The sequence below is a fragment of the Sander lucioperca genome, chromosome 3 (assembly GCF_008315115.2).
Source record: "Sander lucioperca isolate FBNREF2018 chromosome 3, SLUC_FBN_1.2, whole genome shotgun sequence".
Taxonomy (NCBI): domain Eukaryota; kingdom Metazoa; phylum Chordata; class Actinopteri; order Perciformes; family Percidae; genus Sander; species Sander lucioperca.
In genome coordinates this window covers 9650801-9668942 of record NC_050175.1, presented here as the reverse complement: position 1 = coordinate 9668942, position 18142 = coordinate 9650801, and the positions used below count along the sequence as shown (strand labels likewise).

The 18142-nt window shown below is 38.3% G+C and overlaps 1 protein-coding gene across 1 annotated transcript; it reads left to right on the top strand.

Moving 5' to 3' along the window:
• Nucleotides 1-466: 466 nt before the first annotated feature.
• pepd (peptidase D) lies at nucleotides 467-15407 on the top strand. The gene is made up of 15 exons (XM_031281525.2): nucleotides 467-578; nucleotides 1932-2109; nucleotides 2653-2780; nucleotides 3785-3848; nucleotides 6083-6130; nucleotides 6697-6758; nucleotides 7478-7522; nucleotides 8443-8518; nucleotides 9367-9413; nucleotides 11540-11608; nucleotides 12144-12221; nucleotides 12509-12657; nucleotides 12785-12969; nucleotides 14542-14733; nucleotides 15142-15407. The coding sequence occupies exons 1-15, from the start codon at nucleotides 559-561 to the stop codon at nucleotides 15283-15285; spliced, it is 1485 nt and encodes a 494-aa protein (XP_031137385.1). The 5' UTR covers nucleotides 467-558; the 3' UTR covers nucleotides 15286-15407.
• Nucleotides 15408-18142: the final 2735 nt, after the last annotated feature.

Here is an 18142-nt window from a genome sequence, read left to right as displayed (position 1 = left end):
CTTGTTTTAATTGTCTTAGTGGGGGCTTATTTATACTCATGACCATGAATAATTTCACTTCCTCAGCACGACAACAAAGAGAACAAGACAAGAACCCTAGGCAAATCTCCTGTTTGACTCTACAAGGTCACGTGTGTTACAGTAATTGTGCTATTCTTGTATAACTGCAGATGTAGCTTAAATGATAAAGAAATAGACAGGAAGCTGAGAGCTGGATGATGTCTGCATAACTCTGTCAATATCAGATAGATAGATAGATAGATAGATAGATAGATAGATAGATAGATAGATAGACAGATAGACAGATAGACAGATATAAAGATAGGTTTCTTAATGTATTTTATGTTGTTTTCTCTTATTGACTACAACACTTTGTAAGCGACAGTCGAAGTTGATAAAATAGCACCACAAAAGCCTCTAAATGTAACTTCACTGTTGAAGATGGTATTTCCTCAAGACTTGAACGCAGCACAATACACGTCAGCTGATTAGCGTCAGAGCCGTACAAAAGTCACGTGACTGCTGTCAGCACGTGACACTCTGGAGCAGCACATCAACATGGATGCAGGACGACCACAGTAAGTTGAGCTTTCTGACTAGAAAATGTATTTCTTTTAGAGGTATGTTAGCTTTTACTGTCAATCTATAAATATGTTATTGAACATAAAGATGTTACTGAACATAAAGGTGTTACTAAACATAATTATGTTACTTCGCTAAACTCGCGAGCTCGTCTGATATAAAAAAAAAAAAGCTGTTGTCAGCAGATGTGCCGTTACTTCACTGTCTGTGCCTGCGTAACTAACACCCAACATGTTTTGAAGTTCAGTTTCGTAAGGATGTAGTGTAGAAATGTCTACACTATTGATATTGGAGGAGATAATTTACGTCACTAACAGTATATATATATATATATATAACAGACCAAATTGAAAGCATTTTAAATGGTAATGTATGCGAGTATGAAAAGCCATGTTTTGTTTTCTCATGATCATAGAATAACTGCTGTTGAATTATGCTGCAATCCTAAACTAATGATCTAGTGATGAACAAACGTCATCTTCTTGTGATCACGACACAACCCAGGCAGACACCTTGTGATCATTAGATAAAACCGTGCGAGAATCTGCTGTGGTAATCATAAAGTTGTCAGCAATCAGCAGTAATACGGTGATCTCTGCCAGAGGTTGGAACAAATCAGGCACACCTTGTGACATAATGTAATCCATTGCAACACCAAAAACTCACGTGTAGTACGTGATTGTGTCTACCTCCTTTTAATAAAAACATCATTTACCACCTCACTGAGGGTGATCTGTCCTCACAGATTACACCTGTATACTCAGCCAGCAGTGAATGGTACAGAAATTGTTGAGCCATAAAATACTATGAGGTTAGGGATTAACCTTTGGTACAGTCCAGGCTGAATCAGATACGTAATGTTGGTTATCTTATCGGCAAAGCTATGACCAGAGACGGAGATTTATAACCAAGACCTATCGGTTACATGGATGTCTATCTGTCTATATCTTGTGGTTCACCCACCTCTTCAGGCTGAAATGTACTGACCAAAACCTGAGGATTACCTCCAGAGAGAACTGAAAACATAACGGGTCCCCTCTCTTTGCTCAGTAAATAACAGATTTTCCTGAATTTGCTCACAGATTTTCCTATCAAAGCTTTGATTAAAAATGTTCAGAAAAAGAGAGGCAAATTATTGAAAAGAAATGTATATCAGCATTACGACATCAGAAAAAGAGATGAGTGATGGTGGGGACAGGGTGGGGGGAAAAAAAGTTATTTACGTTATATAAGGTTCTATTTAGGCTTGTGCAATTTATGACAATTCTAATCTTGATCCAGTGTCCTTCAGTTGAGTCAGTTTCTCTAACCAGAACGCCATCCTATCATCTGTCTCCCTGTCCTTTCAGACCTGTCTACTGGCTGGGTAAAGACACCCTGAGGGTGTCTGCTGCTCTGTTTGCAGAGAACCGCCGACGGCTGTGCAATGCGCTGAAAGCCAAAGTAGTGCCGCAGTCAGTGGTGGTGCTGCAGGGAGGAGAGCAGAAGCAGAGGTACTGCACAGACACAGACGTCCTTTTCAGACAGGTAAGTAGTCTCTAGTTGACTCTGTGCAAGACTAAGGCTGAGGAGGGGGCAAGGTATTGCATTTATTTATCCATCCATCTATGATCCCCTAGCCAGCAGTGAGTTTAAGTCCCTCCGGCATGTCCTGTGTCAATCTCCTCTCAGTTGTGCACAATCCCGAAAGATATTCTATCAAGGTGCCACAAAAACCTCACCTGGCTTCTTGCAAAGTGAAGTGAAGTGCAGTTCTTAGCTTCTCTGGCAATGTTCATCTTCTCGCTCTGTCAAAAATATGTAGGCCAGCCACTCTGCAGAGAAATCACTTGTGTTCATGATAAAAAAAAAATTGTAAGCTTGTGACTATAATTGGATTTTGACAAAAATCAAAGAGTACATTGAACGTTTGTTTTGTTGTTGAGCTCTGTATTCACCTCTGTGAACTGGTCTTAGCAAGGACATCTTATTTTTTCTAATGTAATAATCTGACTGGAAATAACCTTCTCTTCTAGCTGACTGTTATAATCTCCCTCTCTAATGTTTTGACTGATTCTTTCAATTCTGCAGGAGTCTTTCTTCCACTGGGCTTTTGGAGTAACTGAGCCTGACTGTTATGGCGCCATTGATGTGGACTCTGGGAAATCCATCATTTTTGTTCCCAAACTGCCTGAAAGCTATGCTACTTGGATGGGAGAGTGAGTCACACTAATCTTCAAAGAGCGGTGTACATGGCCAACAATCGTCACCAGTGGGTCCATAGCTATGAGCTGTAACTTGAAGAAAGGGTTGAAGTCATGTGCTACAGTTTTTTATTTATTTATATATATATATATATATATATATATATATATATATATATATATATATATATATATATATATATATATATATATATATATATATATATATATACACACACACACACACACACACACACACACACACACACACACACACACATACATTTTTTTTAATTTATTGTAAATGCCACCAAGAAGCATTTAAGACGTAGAATTTTGTCATCACCCAAACCACCTCAGACATGTTAGACTATACTGATACCAAAGCCTGCTGCAGTAATTCCAGTCCACACGCTACACGTGTAGGAACTGAAGACTAATTTATTAATTGCTCATTTTGAAAATGATTAATGCTCTTGCAAATGATCAAAACTACAACTTTAAAATGACTTAAACTTGCAGATGACTATTTAACACATTTTGCTGTTTTCTTTGAAAACTTGACAACACGCTGATTGCTGTGCAGGGTGTTGATTATAAGAAATGTTGCATACAGTGTTGCAGACTCCCTAGTGCTTGTGTGTAAGGAAATAAACCAGAAAAACCATGGGACATAATGATCTGGAAATAACCTGTTCCTGACTCTTGACCATGTCACATGTTTGCTCTTCCCTGATCTATAAACCTCAAAGCATATTTTGTCATCTGACATGTATAAAATAGATCTTTTACACATTTAGGAGTTACATGATCAACACTTAACACTACTGGGTTCATTAGCTTTGCTCGCTCCCTTTTTAATCTGTTGTCCTACTTCAGTTCTGCTAGTGTCTGCCAGAACTGTAACATAACCCGTCTGTTATGTTTTTACAGATTGACTTCTTAAAATGTCTAATGAGTATAAGTCTTCGTGTTGGTTGACTGTACTTTTCTTTTGTGTCTTTTGCATCTGTTGACAGGATCTTTCCTAAAGAGCACTTCAAGGCAAAGTATGCTGTCGATGAGGTGCAATACGCCTGTGATGTAAGTCTGTCTGTGTTGCTGCTGGTGTTTACAACGTGTGTGTAAATGGATGTCTGTGCAGTAACTGAACCTTGATGTTCAGTCACCTTTCATAAAGTTACTGCAAATGACATTATTGCCTCCGTAGACAGTTTTTAAAGGTGAACGTCATCATTCTCTTATTTGAACCTCCTGGCAAAGCTATCTGTGGTGCCAGATAGTAGGACCAATATTCATTTTGTACTAGGACCTTCTAGTAGAAAGTGTCATTGCCTATATTTTTAGTACAGAGACTGCAGTCTGTGACCTTATTGGCTATTAACATATTGATAATTAATTTGTGCACAAATCAACCATCGACATTCTCTGGGGACTTTTGTTATTGAATTTTGTTTTTAACCCACAGCTCAGATTATCTTCATTTTAGTCTCATTTAAACAATACAGTCCTGTTCAGACTGTCTATAATTGCCTATTTTGGGAGTTTGGGAAACAGTCATGTATATCGGTGTTGACAGCAGATTCACAGCAGACTATATTGGAGGCTTGACAGCTCCAGAGCTATTTTGGAGGTGTGCATGTTGACATATCAAAATAATATAATCAGACTATAATACAACAGCTTTCACTGGCATTTGAGATGATCACATACAATTTAATATTAAGTTCTATATTTACACAGCAACCTTTGACTCATCCTGCTGATGATATTTCAGGTACTTTTACATCTCTGCGCCTGCCTGCTGTGTAAAGATTTCCGAGTCACAGGTTAGGATGCTAATTATCACTGCAGTTAACAGCCAAGTCTTCCATGAAGCTCTAGCAGCTCTCAACACTGCAGTGTATTATTAGAAAATATTAAATCATATAATAACTGCCTCTGCATTTCTTACATTGATACTGTCATCTCCTCAGACAAACACATCAGTTGCCGGTGTTCAGCAATCCGTTGATAATGCTGCCTACAGAAAAGAAAACAATATTTATTTTTTATCATAACCAGGTCAAGAGTATTTGAGTAGCTTTTATATTTTTCAAACACTTACACATGGAAGGTGTTGTTGCACACACACACTTTTATCAGAGCTGTCTGCCTAACATCCAAACAGCTCTCCTTAGATTGTTGAATGAAGCAGTTTGAGGAAAACAAAATGTGAATGAATAATGTGTTTTTCATCTTTTTTAAGTATCTGGCTGGTGTTTACTTTCATTATTTATTGTTTGGCAGAGTTTCTTGATATCTATATTTTTTTGGGATCTGTGATGATATTTTAAGAATTCTGTTTTTGTAGTGAGTCACATTTGCCTTCTCAAACCTATTTTTTATTTATGTATTATAATATTATTTGGCTGCAAGTGAGCTCTTTAATAAAAAAATTAAAAAAAAACCACAGGAGTGTTCACATTGGATTTTGTTATATTTCAGAAAAGTCCTCCTTGCTTTGCAATCCTTCGAGTTCTTCTGCCTGACTTAACTTGACTGACAGATGTGTTTTACTCAAGTGGCTTACAACTACTGCACACAGACATTTCATTCATACATTAAATTCATTTAGAACTCAAATGTCTTCTAGTGAGATTTTCTGTCAAAAATGGAAATAAAAAGTCAGATTTGTTACTGATAAAATGGTTGCGGCAACCTCTCATTGAATTGCTGTTTAACTGACAATGATAGCCTCTCGACAGCATATACAACTTTTTAACCCTTGTGTTGTCTTCCCTTCAACCTCGACATTTTTGATGCCTTTTTCTCAGTTTGTTTTTGCTTTTTCCAACTTTTAAGATTTTTCTTCTACACATTTTCAGCGCTTATTTCTACATCCCATATTTTCTGATATAAAACAAAAATTTTAAAACGGGTCAATGTGACCCGAAGTCAACACAAGGGTTAAGCATGAGAGCAATTTTTCCAATGTCTCATAATTAAGCTGTCTTTAGAAGTCAGGTGTTGGGGAGGGCTTTTTCTGCAGTGACTGTTTTAGGAAGTCAATTTTAGTGGTATTAATACTACTAACAATGCTCAAATATCACCAGTGTCTCTGAGCACTGAAACAGGGAACTGTTATCTGACATTTAGGCTGTTGGCAGAGGAGTAATAAAGTTGCTTGAGGTTTGTCATTCAGTGTGCTGCTGAGTACCAGAGAGACCACGTAGCCACGGCAGAGTAAAGCCGGAGTGACCTTTATTCTGTAGACTGAGAGCAGAAGGAAACTTGTGTGTGTGTCTTCTAATGAATCCATGTCTGCTTCCTTGCAGATTGCTGATGTCCTGCCCAACCTGACACCAGCGGTGCTCCTAACACTGGTATGCTGTTGGTTTATCCGTATCATAGAGTGTAGTTACAATAGTGCATCACTCATTCCTACCTGATTACCTGATATATACATGTATTATAATCTCAGATGACTGACCACAGGACCAATTCATGACACAAAAGTGTCATGTGGGAGTATTTTACTGAACCACCTTTAAGCATGGTAATCTGTAAAAGGTCCCGGCAGATCTGCCTCACCCTTCCTGATGCTAGCTGCCACCTCACTCGTCATATCAAACATAAAAACACAGTCCTTTTCATTTTGTCTGTGTGTAAGCTGTTAAATGTTGACGCAGAATATCTGCTGTTAGGAATCTGAATCTTCAACATTGTCAACTTTTAAAATTCAGATTATTAAATTGATCAACTGCTTAAAAAAGTACAGTGGGAGAAATAAATCTAAACTCCTTCAACCAATTCTACAGCTGACAAAAGATTGTCCATCTGTCATTAGAATAGATCATCGGCCTGGATATAGACCAGTTGAATGTCCTGTTGTGACATTTGAATGCACTTGGTGGTGATTTCATTTGTTTTTGTGTTTTTGTCCACGCAGCGAGGTCAGAATACAGATAGTGGGAGCGTCTGCCGTGAAGCCTCCTTTGAAGGAATTAGTCGGTATGTTTAATTGGCACCACTTTGCATTGGCATAATGATACTTTGATTGGGGAGGGTTTTGTTATTTGTTTTGGTTTTATAACCAAGGATACAGACTGTCATGCATACACATTTTTGCTAATTAACCGAATTCTAAATATAATTGAATTTAGCAAACCATCTTGCTTTTGCTTGTTATCAATGTTACTGTTTTTTTTAACTCCTTACATTACACCCTTTTTTATTCTACACTCTGACCCTGACTGCTTTGAAAAAGGAGTTGTGTATACTTATTTAAAGTGATTATAATAATTTGCATTAAATTGCATTTGATTTGCAAGTGTATCAAAATATTTATTCAGATTTAGCTAATAAGACTCCATCGATGAAGCACCTCCATTAGGGGTAGGATGTTTGATGGAAACTTTCTGGAGGTGATGCTGGTGATGGGGAGCAGGTGGTTAGTAGGTCTGAAACAATGACATTTAAAGAAAAGCATCCGGGAAGTGATTGGCTTGAGAAACGCGGTCAAAAAGATCATTGGTCAAGTATGGTGATGTCGGAATTGTTAATTCAGGGATTTTGACAGCGTGGGAAAGAGGAAGTGACAGAGAAAAAATAGCAGACATTTACTCATGGAGGAATAAAGGCAGAACTTGAGGGAATAGAGACTCTTAATGAACTTTGGTCAAAGCTTAATTTATGTTCATAATGTTAGTTTCTTGTTCCTTTTTTATCAGCTTCCAAGTGAACAACACTCTTTTACACCCAGTCATCGTGGAATGGTAAGTAAATAAAATACGTTTTATAATATTATTCAGAAAGCCCACTCAAGATGAGTATAGAGAGTATACTGTCATCTCTCCCTTAATTACCTAAACATTTCTACAGACTTACTGTAACTCCCAAACCTTCCGGTCAGGTAATTGTGTGTCTGCAATCAGAAACAGGAGCTTGTCTTTGGCTTGTTTTTTACCCTTGCAGAGTGAGAAGCCAGTCCGCACAGATGTAATGGACTTCGTGCTTGCCTGGTTGTCCTTGGCATTAGAGTTTGCACCCTTCAGATGAATTGACATTTTCTGAAATAAGGAGGAATGCTTTTCAGGCATACCTCCTGGGGAGAAAGACTTGATTGAAACCCTCTGCTTCCTCTTCTCTGAGGAGCTCACATGGCTCTCTTTTATAATGGGATATTTTTTAAACTTTCATTAGTGCAACCAATGGTTACCACTCCCGTGTGTTATTTATTTGGTATTAGTATTGTAGAATACTCTTCTGTATCAAGCCACACAAAGTGCAGCTACTGCTTTCCAAACACAAATGAATGAGAAATGGTGAGATCACCAGGCAACAAGGCTTCAGTTGTAATATAGTATTTCAGCTTAGATTTAAATCAAAGACTGTAATACATTTTATTGTGGTTTGAAACATTTTCAGCAGCCCTGCAACAGTAGATTATGTCAGTTTCCCACTGGAACGACAGGTCTCATTTATATACAATGTTCCTGGGAAAGAGGACCATCTGCTCGACATTTGTTCTTTACATCAGTTACTGTATTAGCAGTGTATATAAAAAAGATGGATTTCTTCCTTTAGCTCAATGTGAGAGTTGAATTCTGTATATATTTGTTGGCTGTACATTTGATAAATTGGCAGCGTATCGATCAGAATGAGAAAGCTGCTCTCTCACTTCTTGTGTCTGCAGCCGTCTGATTAAGACTGATATGGAGCTGGAAGTCCTGCGCTACACCAACAGGATTTCCAGTGAAGCCCATAAAATGGTAAGATACTTCTCGGATAGACAGTGCATCTGCAAGGGTGCTCAAATGGGTAAGTTTTAAGTTTTCACACTATAAAGAAAGGAACAGGAGAAAAAAGAAATGTTGAGAGCATAAAGTTAAACGGCCAAAGTATGGAAGTATCAAGCAGCTTATTGAGTTTAAAACCCGCCCAAAGGATTCAAGATGTCAGGATCCTCTAAGGCTATAAACTGTTTAAATGCTATCGATTTTAACTTCATCCAGTAGCTCAGAGGCCAGCCGTTAACAGAGATAGCCTTTGACCAATACACTGTAACATTAAAGCAATATTTTACTTCTGCACAGGATTTCACTTAAACACCATGAATAACCTCTTCAGGGGTTGAGGAGCAGTTAACCTCTCAGTGCTATATGTCCTCTGAAGTCAGTTTTCCTCCTATTTCCTCATTGTTACGAGTGTAATCAGTTGACATTTTTAGAGGTATTTTCTTTACCTGTCTGTCCCTAAAGATGGCAGATTTTCAGTTTTAAACTTTCCCTGTAGGTGTGCAGTAAAAACAAAATGTCCTGCTAAATCAGCAAGTGCTTAAGGGCACAGTCTCACTGACTGTTGAACTCATTATTGAACTCTTTATGACTACTTTGCGTACATCAGCAAATAATTAATCTACATTAAAAATTGTTATATGGCATATCAGGTAGTAACTTTGGGTGTGCCATGTACAGAGGATCAAGCGTTGTGAGCCACCAATCAGCTACACACAGAAAACTATAATTGCTTTGTGCATAGGGTAAACATTGAGATTCATTTAAAAAGAGTCAGCAACAGTTTTATCTGAATCACATACACGCTCATGTTTTCTCTGTAGATCATGAAGCATGTGAAACCTGGACAGAAAGAATATGAAATGGAGAGGTAAGTGGTGCACTTTGTCAACAGATCCTCTTTGTTCATGCCAGACATTTTAGGCCCATGTCTGTCTACTCCATTATAGCTATGGTAATATATACAGTATATGTGGGGATTAAACCAGCCCTTATTTTATTTTGCTCTGCTCCTGTCACTTTCATTTGGATAGACAGTATGCTGTTACAGTCACTGTACTCATTAAATCAGTGTTACTGGATAAGTTAAACTCTTTATTTTGATATGTGAAATGAGCTGCTGTGATGAACTCGTTTGGATTACACCCCGCTGAGTCAGAGGAGGAACAAAAAGAAACATCATGCCTCAGTACGTGTTGACACTCCAGTAACTGATTGTTATTATAGATGTAGTGGAGTAAGTACTATGGGGTTCTTGCTTATTAAAGGTTTGCTATATTATATGTCACTGGTAGACCTGGCACTGTCAGGCGTACATGGCCCTTTACTGTATACTTATGAGTATAACACCCTAAGTAAAGCCTATGAAATATAGAATGAAATACTAGACAGGTTACAGGAGCAGGGTTATAATCAAATGGAAATCCAATCTAGATCCAGAACTTAATTTTGTCGTATTGGACATGTGTCGCAGTGAAATGTGTGATCATTTCTGATTCACCAAAAACACATTCCAACTGAGAAACACAACTAACCCATAATTGGCTGCTTGTAGCTTTTTAAAGTCAAGCTGGGAGCAAAACACAAACTGTGATTAGAATGGTAATTTAGTAAGTTTTTTGTTTGTATATTTTAGTAAGATATTTAGCCGTTTTGTTTTTTTAAATCCTGTGGCACCAGAGCAGCCGTCAGTCACGCTCATTGTATTTGCAGATGTTTTTCCTCTTATTCCCATGCATGAAAAATCAGCAAACTTTGCACATAAGTCCAGTCCTATGCTAAACTTCCTCGACTGGCTTTGTGGGCTTAGAGAGTTAAAGGTGGCGCTATAGCACCTGTCTAAAGTTTAGAACTTTGAAAATTAGCACACATCCTAACACATTAGTCATACATGCTACCAATTTGCAACTTTCACCAAAATGAAGGCCCAGTTGAGCAGAAATGTTCATGTGCTTCAAGCTTGCAGGAATTATGAGGTCCATCACTCTGTTTTACTCAAAAACTGTAAAATGAATTAAACCCCAGTCTTTCCCAAAGTTTTTGCTCAATTGACACCAAAACTGCTCCGCTGCATCTTCAGACTGTCCTCCACAAACGATTTTTTGAATTAAAATTAAGCTTGCAGTGCATCAAAATGTTGTACTGTAAACAGTACTGTAAACAACTACTGCAAATTCCCCCTTAAAGCTATAGTGCGTAGTTTCTCTTGCCCCCATGAGGAATTCTAAGTAATTACAAACAACACTGTCGGCGCGTCCACATGATACAAGCCTTCCTTGATCGTGCATGCGCCCCCACCCCTCCTCCTCGCAGTTACTAGTAGCCAAGGAGGACACGGAGGATTAAAAAAACATGATGGACTCTTCAGAAAATGAATTAATTATCTTCACTTGTGCTTCTGTGCGGTAAAGTCACCGGACGCCACAATCTTCTGAACATAGCCATACTGAGAAATACAGAGAGAGCTGTGTGGAGCTGATAGTCTTAATTAGCTTTGTATCAACTCATTTGGCAATGGCTTGAATGTAACGGACGTTCATTAATATCAAAAAGTTATGCACTAAATCTTTAATAAATCTCCAATGTTCATTAAATTAATGACAAACACATTTTGATCTCATGGTAGAAGTAGTGTGGTAAAATTTGACAGTATTTTGAATTCTACCCTCATGTAAGCCGTTGCAGTCAAGCTGTGCAGCTATAATTTGGCCTTGCTGCGTGCACCAGGAAACATGTACTTCTCTTTACTCATCATACACAGATTTGCGACGCTGTCCAGATCCATAGAAGTGTTTGATGTGCGTGAACGTGAGATGATTAAAGACCGAGTGCTGTATAAATTCTAAAAAAGCATGGAGTCAGAAAGAGGGCAGTGAAGGTCCTTCAGCAAATTACTGTTTCCTGTGATCTCTGCTGTGCTGAAACAATTTAGTTTCCTTTTTCTCACTGGGGTTTTGCTCTGAAGGACTGCTTCTTTTTTCTTCTTCTTCTTTGCAGCCTGTTCCAGCACTACTGCTACACTGAGGGAGGGATGCGTCACACCTCTTACACCTGTATCTGTGGAACGTAAGGCGTAATTTTTACCAGAAAATCTGAAATTATGCTTCTCCAAAGACCGTGTAAACGTCATGTAAACAAAGCGGAGTTTAGGAACCCTGCAGTATCCAAGGAGTCTTATTGGCCAAACCAAGCCATGTCTGCAAAGAGTGCAACATCAGCTTCCTCTTTGTTGCAGGGTTACTGTCAGCTAGCAGCACCATTATGGTTAAATAATTTTGAGACACTGCCGCTAATCATGCTGTGGCCTTTTGTATTAAATGCCATGTGGAATGAGTACTTCCTGCAGATTAGTGGTAAATGAATACAAGCTATTTCCTGTTCAAACAGTGATTCTTTAAAGATGCACTGTCTGAGTTTTCTATAATAAAGAGATTGGAATTCCTTTGATGCTGTATTGCAATGCAGTATTTAATTCAAATTTGTTTTCATGGTAGCTTTATATAAGTCACATATGATGGAATTACCACCTTGTACTGAGTATTTATTCATAGTTAAACTATTTATGTCTTTTCAATTCACATATTGTGTTATTGTTTAACAGGGGCAATAATTCCTCCATTCTCCACTACGGACATGCTGGTGCACCGAACGATAAGACAATTACGGGTGGAGACATGTGGTGAGTAGCTTTCAGCAGTTTTTAACTTCCAGCTGTTTTTAGATGCAAGCACCTCCTGGAACTGACAGGTAACTCCCTCACAAACTCTACATATTCTCCTGTTTGTTGAAGTGCCACTAAGCATAGGCATTGTTACTGTTCTATTTCTGTTGTGTTCTTTAGGGTTTTTGCTATCTGTGTACATGTTTGTTGCACTGTAAACAACCCTAACTCACTTAGGACACAAAAGCAAAGCACTTTGGAAAAACATTTGACTGTTGTGTCAAATGATGTTTTGTCGCCTGCAGTCTGTTCGACATGGGCGGAGAGTACTACTGCTACTCCTCAGACATCACCTGCTCCTTCCCAGCCAATGGCAAGTTTACTCCAGACCAGAGGGACATCTATGAGGCAGTCCTCAAATCCTCTCGCACTGTCATGGCTGCCATCAAACCAGGTTTTATCATCTTTTAGTCAGTTTAAATATTGAGTACACTTCAAAAAGTCTCAACATCCCTACTTAAATTTAAAGTTTGGGTTAAAGAAATTTCTGTTCTTCATTAACAAAACTGCTTGTGTTGAAGGTGTGAAGTGGACCGACATGCATCGCATGGCTGACCGGGTTCACCTGGAGGAGCTTGTGAAGATCGGCATCCTGAATGGCAGCGTGGAGGACATGTTGAAGGTCCACATGGGCTCCGTCTTCATGCCCCACGGCCTGGGACACCTGCTGGGCATCGATGTGCACGATGTGGGAGGATACCCTGAGGTGAGAACAGAAGACCTAAAGGGTAACTTCTGCAATGTAATCCTATAGGGCAAATGTGCATCGTCAATTTTGTCCACTAAAAGTGCTGTTTTTGCCACTGACAGGCTCATATTGTTATTATAAGTGTTTGACAACATTATGGAAACGATCCCTACAGAGATAGACCTTTTTGTAAAATCCTATTTTACAAATGGTCTTGGGCGGCGCCGGACGCAGCAACGGTGCCTCTGCAAAATAGCCTCAGGGAGGAACTTGTTTTGGTGGAACATGTGCACGTTCAAATGCAACAGAAAACTCAGACTGGACAGATAGTCTAGCTTGCTGTCTCGATTTACCTTGCAAAGATCTGAGGAGCAGTTAACCATAGTCCTCATAAATCACCTGGAGTTTAAAATGCCAGCAAAAAGAAAGCCCTAAGTAACGGATATCCGGCCTAAATGAGTGAAATCCAACGTCTGGTAGCACCTGAACTAAAAATTAAATGTCGTCGATATAGACTAATTTCAACCAAACCTAGAGTGGTGATTGTTGTAAAAGTGGAAAATTGACTTTGAATATTGTGTATTTTACGATGCTAAAATTACTGTTTATTTGCATAGAGTCTGGTGGGTTTAGCGATAGCAATTTTAGGAATGTTTTTATGTTTAAAAAAAGGATCTTACGCAGACGTCTGTAGGAATCCTTTCAGTGATGTTGTCAGACACTTGGAATAATAATCTGAGCATGTCAGTGGTAAAACAAGCACTTTTGTGGACGTAAATTAAAGGTGCGCAATTTCCCAATAACTTACATTGTAGCTTGTTGCGGTCTCGCTTAATACTGGACCGTCAAAGATTGTTGTTTTCATCAGTCACTTAGACACATAGGAAAATAGGTTAAAAAAACAATTACTTTTTAAATTCTGATATTACCCACATCACAACCAACCGTTGGTTAGTGTTGTAACAGTCAAAGTCTCCAAACAGAAGAAGAAAACACATTCCTGTAACTCCGATATTGATGTGTCATGAATAATGGAGAAACCCTCGATACAGCAGTGAGAGCGCAACAAAAATAGGCCAATCTGCAGGAATAAGTTCAGGATGAGGGCAGGAGAGAGAGGAAGGTAAAACGTTGTCTGAACTCTGAACAGATGGTTTCAGGATGTGGTGGAGGATTGTTTACAGTTATGCACTTTTGATAACTAAATGCAGAAGGACAGTTAACCCACAGAAGCTCCAGTGGAAGTGCTGAGAAGGTTTCAGTGTGTGTAGTACACTGTGAAGCAGGGCTCACTGAATATGGCAGTGGACTTAAAGACTCAGACGCTAAAACACTCAAATGAAATTCTTTGACTAATTCACAAAAAATAGTTTAACACTTGAAAAATGTTTCCTGTAGCAGTGTCTGTGCTCAGGTAGCAACCTCCATTTAGTCTGAGATGCATCATATATATATATATATATATATATATATATATATATATATATATATATATTTTTATATATATTTATTTATTTATTTATTTTTTCTTATTTAAACAGTCGTTATAACTGTGTAGCTGTGGTTTTAACGAACTGTACTGTTGTCCAGGGGGTGGACCGTGTTGATGAGCCTGGACTGAAGAGTCTTCGGATGGGCCGCCTGGTGCAGGAGAGGATGGTCCTCACCGTGGAGCCCGGCATATACTTCATCAACCACCTGCTGGACCAGGCCCTGGCCAACCCTGCCCAGAGCTGCTTCATCAACAACCAAGTGCTGACTCGCTTTCGCGGCTTTGGAGGGGTCAGTCTGCTCGCAGTTTTCCTAACAGAACTATTAGATCTTAAGGTCATAACTTTAATGTTCACTTTTAAATAAGTAGTTTAGATAAAATGGCAAAACTGTGGATTCGTCTACCATCTGTGTCTTTGTCGAACCGCTCTTGCCCTGTTGGACTTACTGTGTCTGATCTCAGCTACTAAGTTGGCAAATTATCATAAATGAGGGCTTTGATACATTCACACTTAACTAAATGATATTCAAAGCCAATGTTGCAATGTGAATACAGATTTTTCAGTGGCTGATCCAGCTCAGATTCAACATGAATTCTCATGTGCGTTTGCATTTTTGCATTGACTGAGTTTGCCTCTTTGAACATCTCCTCCTTTCTAATTCCACCGTGTTTGACTGCTGTGTCATTACTGTGTGCAGGTTCGCATTGAAGATGACATAGCCGTGACAGCTGACGGTATAGAGCTGCTGACCTGCGTCCCTCGCACTGTGGAGGAGATCGAAGCGTTCATGGCCAACTCTGCAAAACCCTTCAGCCCCGTCACCAGCAGTGACAAATTCTGATCGGTTTCCCACAATAAAGAGCTCAACGCTGCGATGTCATTGATTACTGCAGATAAACAACAACAATGAAAATTCTTCGGTGAAACTGAAGTTCTTGCTCTCGCTCTCATTTCTCATTTATACGACAGATACACAATCAAGAGTTTTATTAAGCACTTGAATAACACATGATAATAACCAAAAAACATGAAAAGTTTCATACAGAACATTTTATAAAGCATGCATAATGTTTTGAAAATTGTGATAAATGTAAGCAATCACTTCAAGTGACAACGTTAATACATTAAGTGTTCATTTATGTGCCTCTGGGAAAAAGACCTTTCATTTTTAAATAATTCTTATTCTTATATGTTCGTTTTTGTAAACATTGATTCACAAATAAATGCTGAGAAATTAATTTAAATAAACATTTTAATTTCCAACTGTGTGCAGAAGAGTTTTGTTTGTTTATATAGTTGGTATTTTGTACCAGTATTCTTTCAGTACAGGAAGACACTTATTTCATACAAATTAGTACATTGAACCACAAACATCACCTTGTCTCATCTTAAATCAACATGTATATTATTGGAACTTCTCAAATATTTTTGTTGTCAGTCGGCCATTGTTCTCTAGATGGAAGACTTCAGTCCAAGACATACAGTAATTTCTTTGTCCTGTGTGTGTGTGATGTAAAACAATGAAGCTATCAATTCAAGAATCCAACGAGAAAAGTATTCTGCAAAGTAAACAAATGGTAACAAAGTGAGTGTGTTGTCTTTGGACACTTGTATTATCACAATGTATTCTCAAAGTGGTCGATTCTGGTATTTTTTTTCTTAATATTCTTGAATGTTCAGTCAGACTATCATTGGCACATTCAGAATAGTTATTCCACTCAGATTGAATCAATTGAGTCATACTGTACAATGATACACTGAGTACTCATGGATCCGAGGTACGTTTATAGTGCTTGGGAGGAAAATGAATAACAGAATACAAGAACAAGAGAGGTGGATCTCTTTACCAGGAAAAATATGTACGTACAAGGGTCAAAGTTTAGGAAATAGGTAACAAATTGGGTTATGATGGGGCTTTGAAATAAACTAAACCACATATTTTTTTAACTGCTGAGTACCAATTTAATAAGTACATGGTACAATACAGTATTGTCAAAATCTGAATTGGCAATGATAGTGGTTTGTATATCTATGTCTGCATTGTTAAAATGAACAGTTGTCAGATGTCTGAAGTTGTTGCATTCTGTTACTGTTACATTCATTCAACCTTTCTTTATACTCAAGAAATCATTGAGGGGCAGCCCTCATTTACAATGACAGCGAAACAAATTACAAAGACAACACAACAACCCAGAAAAGAAGACCATCATAAGAAAAATAGAAAGCCGCAAACTTTCTGAATTGGAGAAATTATTTGATAAATAAATTAGGATAATAAGGATGCAATAGAAAGATGGGTGTTAAAATAAAACATACTACAGTAAAAATGTTAAGGCAGGGAAGGTGGGCTTAAGGTAAAATACACACTTGCAAGTATTGGCCACCAGGGGCCACTGTCATTCTTCAATGAAAAATGATGATTGACTGCATTCTACAGACTACAGACATGGTTGCTGTTTGCAACTATTTTATGCTGTTCAACAGCTGCTCCAGAGCCATGTCAAATCTGAATACACAGATATGACATGTTGATTTAAGATGAGACAAGTTGATTCCTCTGGTTCACAGAAAGTTTGTGGTCCAATGTACTAATTTGTATAAAGATTTATCTTCCAATACTGAAAGAATACTTGTACACAATACCAACTAAATAAACAAACAAAACTCTTCTGCACACAGTTGCAAATTAAAATGTTTATCTAAATTCATTTCACAGCATTTACTTGTGAATCGATGTTTACAAAAAGACATTTCCTTTTTTAAATAATTCTTATATTAAGAATTATTTAAAAAATGAAACGTCTTTTTTCCAAGAGGCACAGAAATGAACACTTTTAATGTATTAACGTTGTCACTTAAAGTGACTGCTAACATTTGTAACGTGAGGGTTCGATACGTGGTGGTTGGATCACTCTTTATGAGAAGAAACAGCCGGATGGAGACGGATAACTTTCTTAAACAGCCCTTTGATGTTCTCCACACTTCATCAGCTCCACAACAGCTCCAGAACAACAACACTTCCTGGTTTCTCACTCACATGTAGCCAGGGTTCAATATTAGCACCATGCACCAGCCAAATGCTGGTAAAATATGCAAGTGGCTGGTAGAATTGCTTCACTCATCAGCCCAAAAAAACAAACAAATGTAATCTATTGAGTGGCTGGTAAAATTTGAACATTAACTTGCCATTTGGCTGGTGGACAATGAAGTAAATTTTGAACCCTGCATGTAGCTGAACTAACCTATCAGACTATAGCAGTACTTAGACTGAGGTAAATTGGAGGAAAACCACAGAAGTAAAGTTTGGAGATTATAATTATTGCTGATGTAAATAATGAAACATGTAAACAATAACTGTGTAAACACAAATATGTAAATAGTTAGCTGTATAAACTTGGTTGTTGATGAAGCAGCTCTGGGCAGGGTTGGCAGGGCCTGGTCCAGCAGGTGGTTGATGAAGTACTGCATATGCCTGGCTCCACGGTAGGACCACCATCTCCTGCACCAGGCAGCCCATCAGAAGACTCTTCAGTCCAGGTTTGTTAATACGCTCCACCCCCTGGACAACTGTACAGTTTGTTAAAACCACAGCTACACAGTTAACATGACTGTAATTAAAAAAAGAAAATTGATAATAGTATTAAGCTAGTATTTTTTTATTTTGGAGGAAATATACTGTATGACACGTGTCAAACTCA

Coding starts and splice junctions, on each gene's coding strand:
- pepd (XM_031281525.2), top strand. CDS start 559: ATGGATGCAGGACGACCACA. Junction 2,110..2,652: donor CAGACGTCCTTTTCAGACAG/GTAAGTAGTCTC, acceptor TCAATTCTGCAG/GAGTCTTTCTTCCACTGGGC. Junction 14,734..15,141: donor GCTTTCGCGGCTTTGGAGGG/GTCAGTCTGCTC, acceptor TACTGTGTGCAG/GTTCGCATTGAAGATGACAT.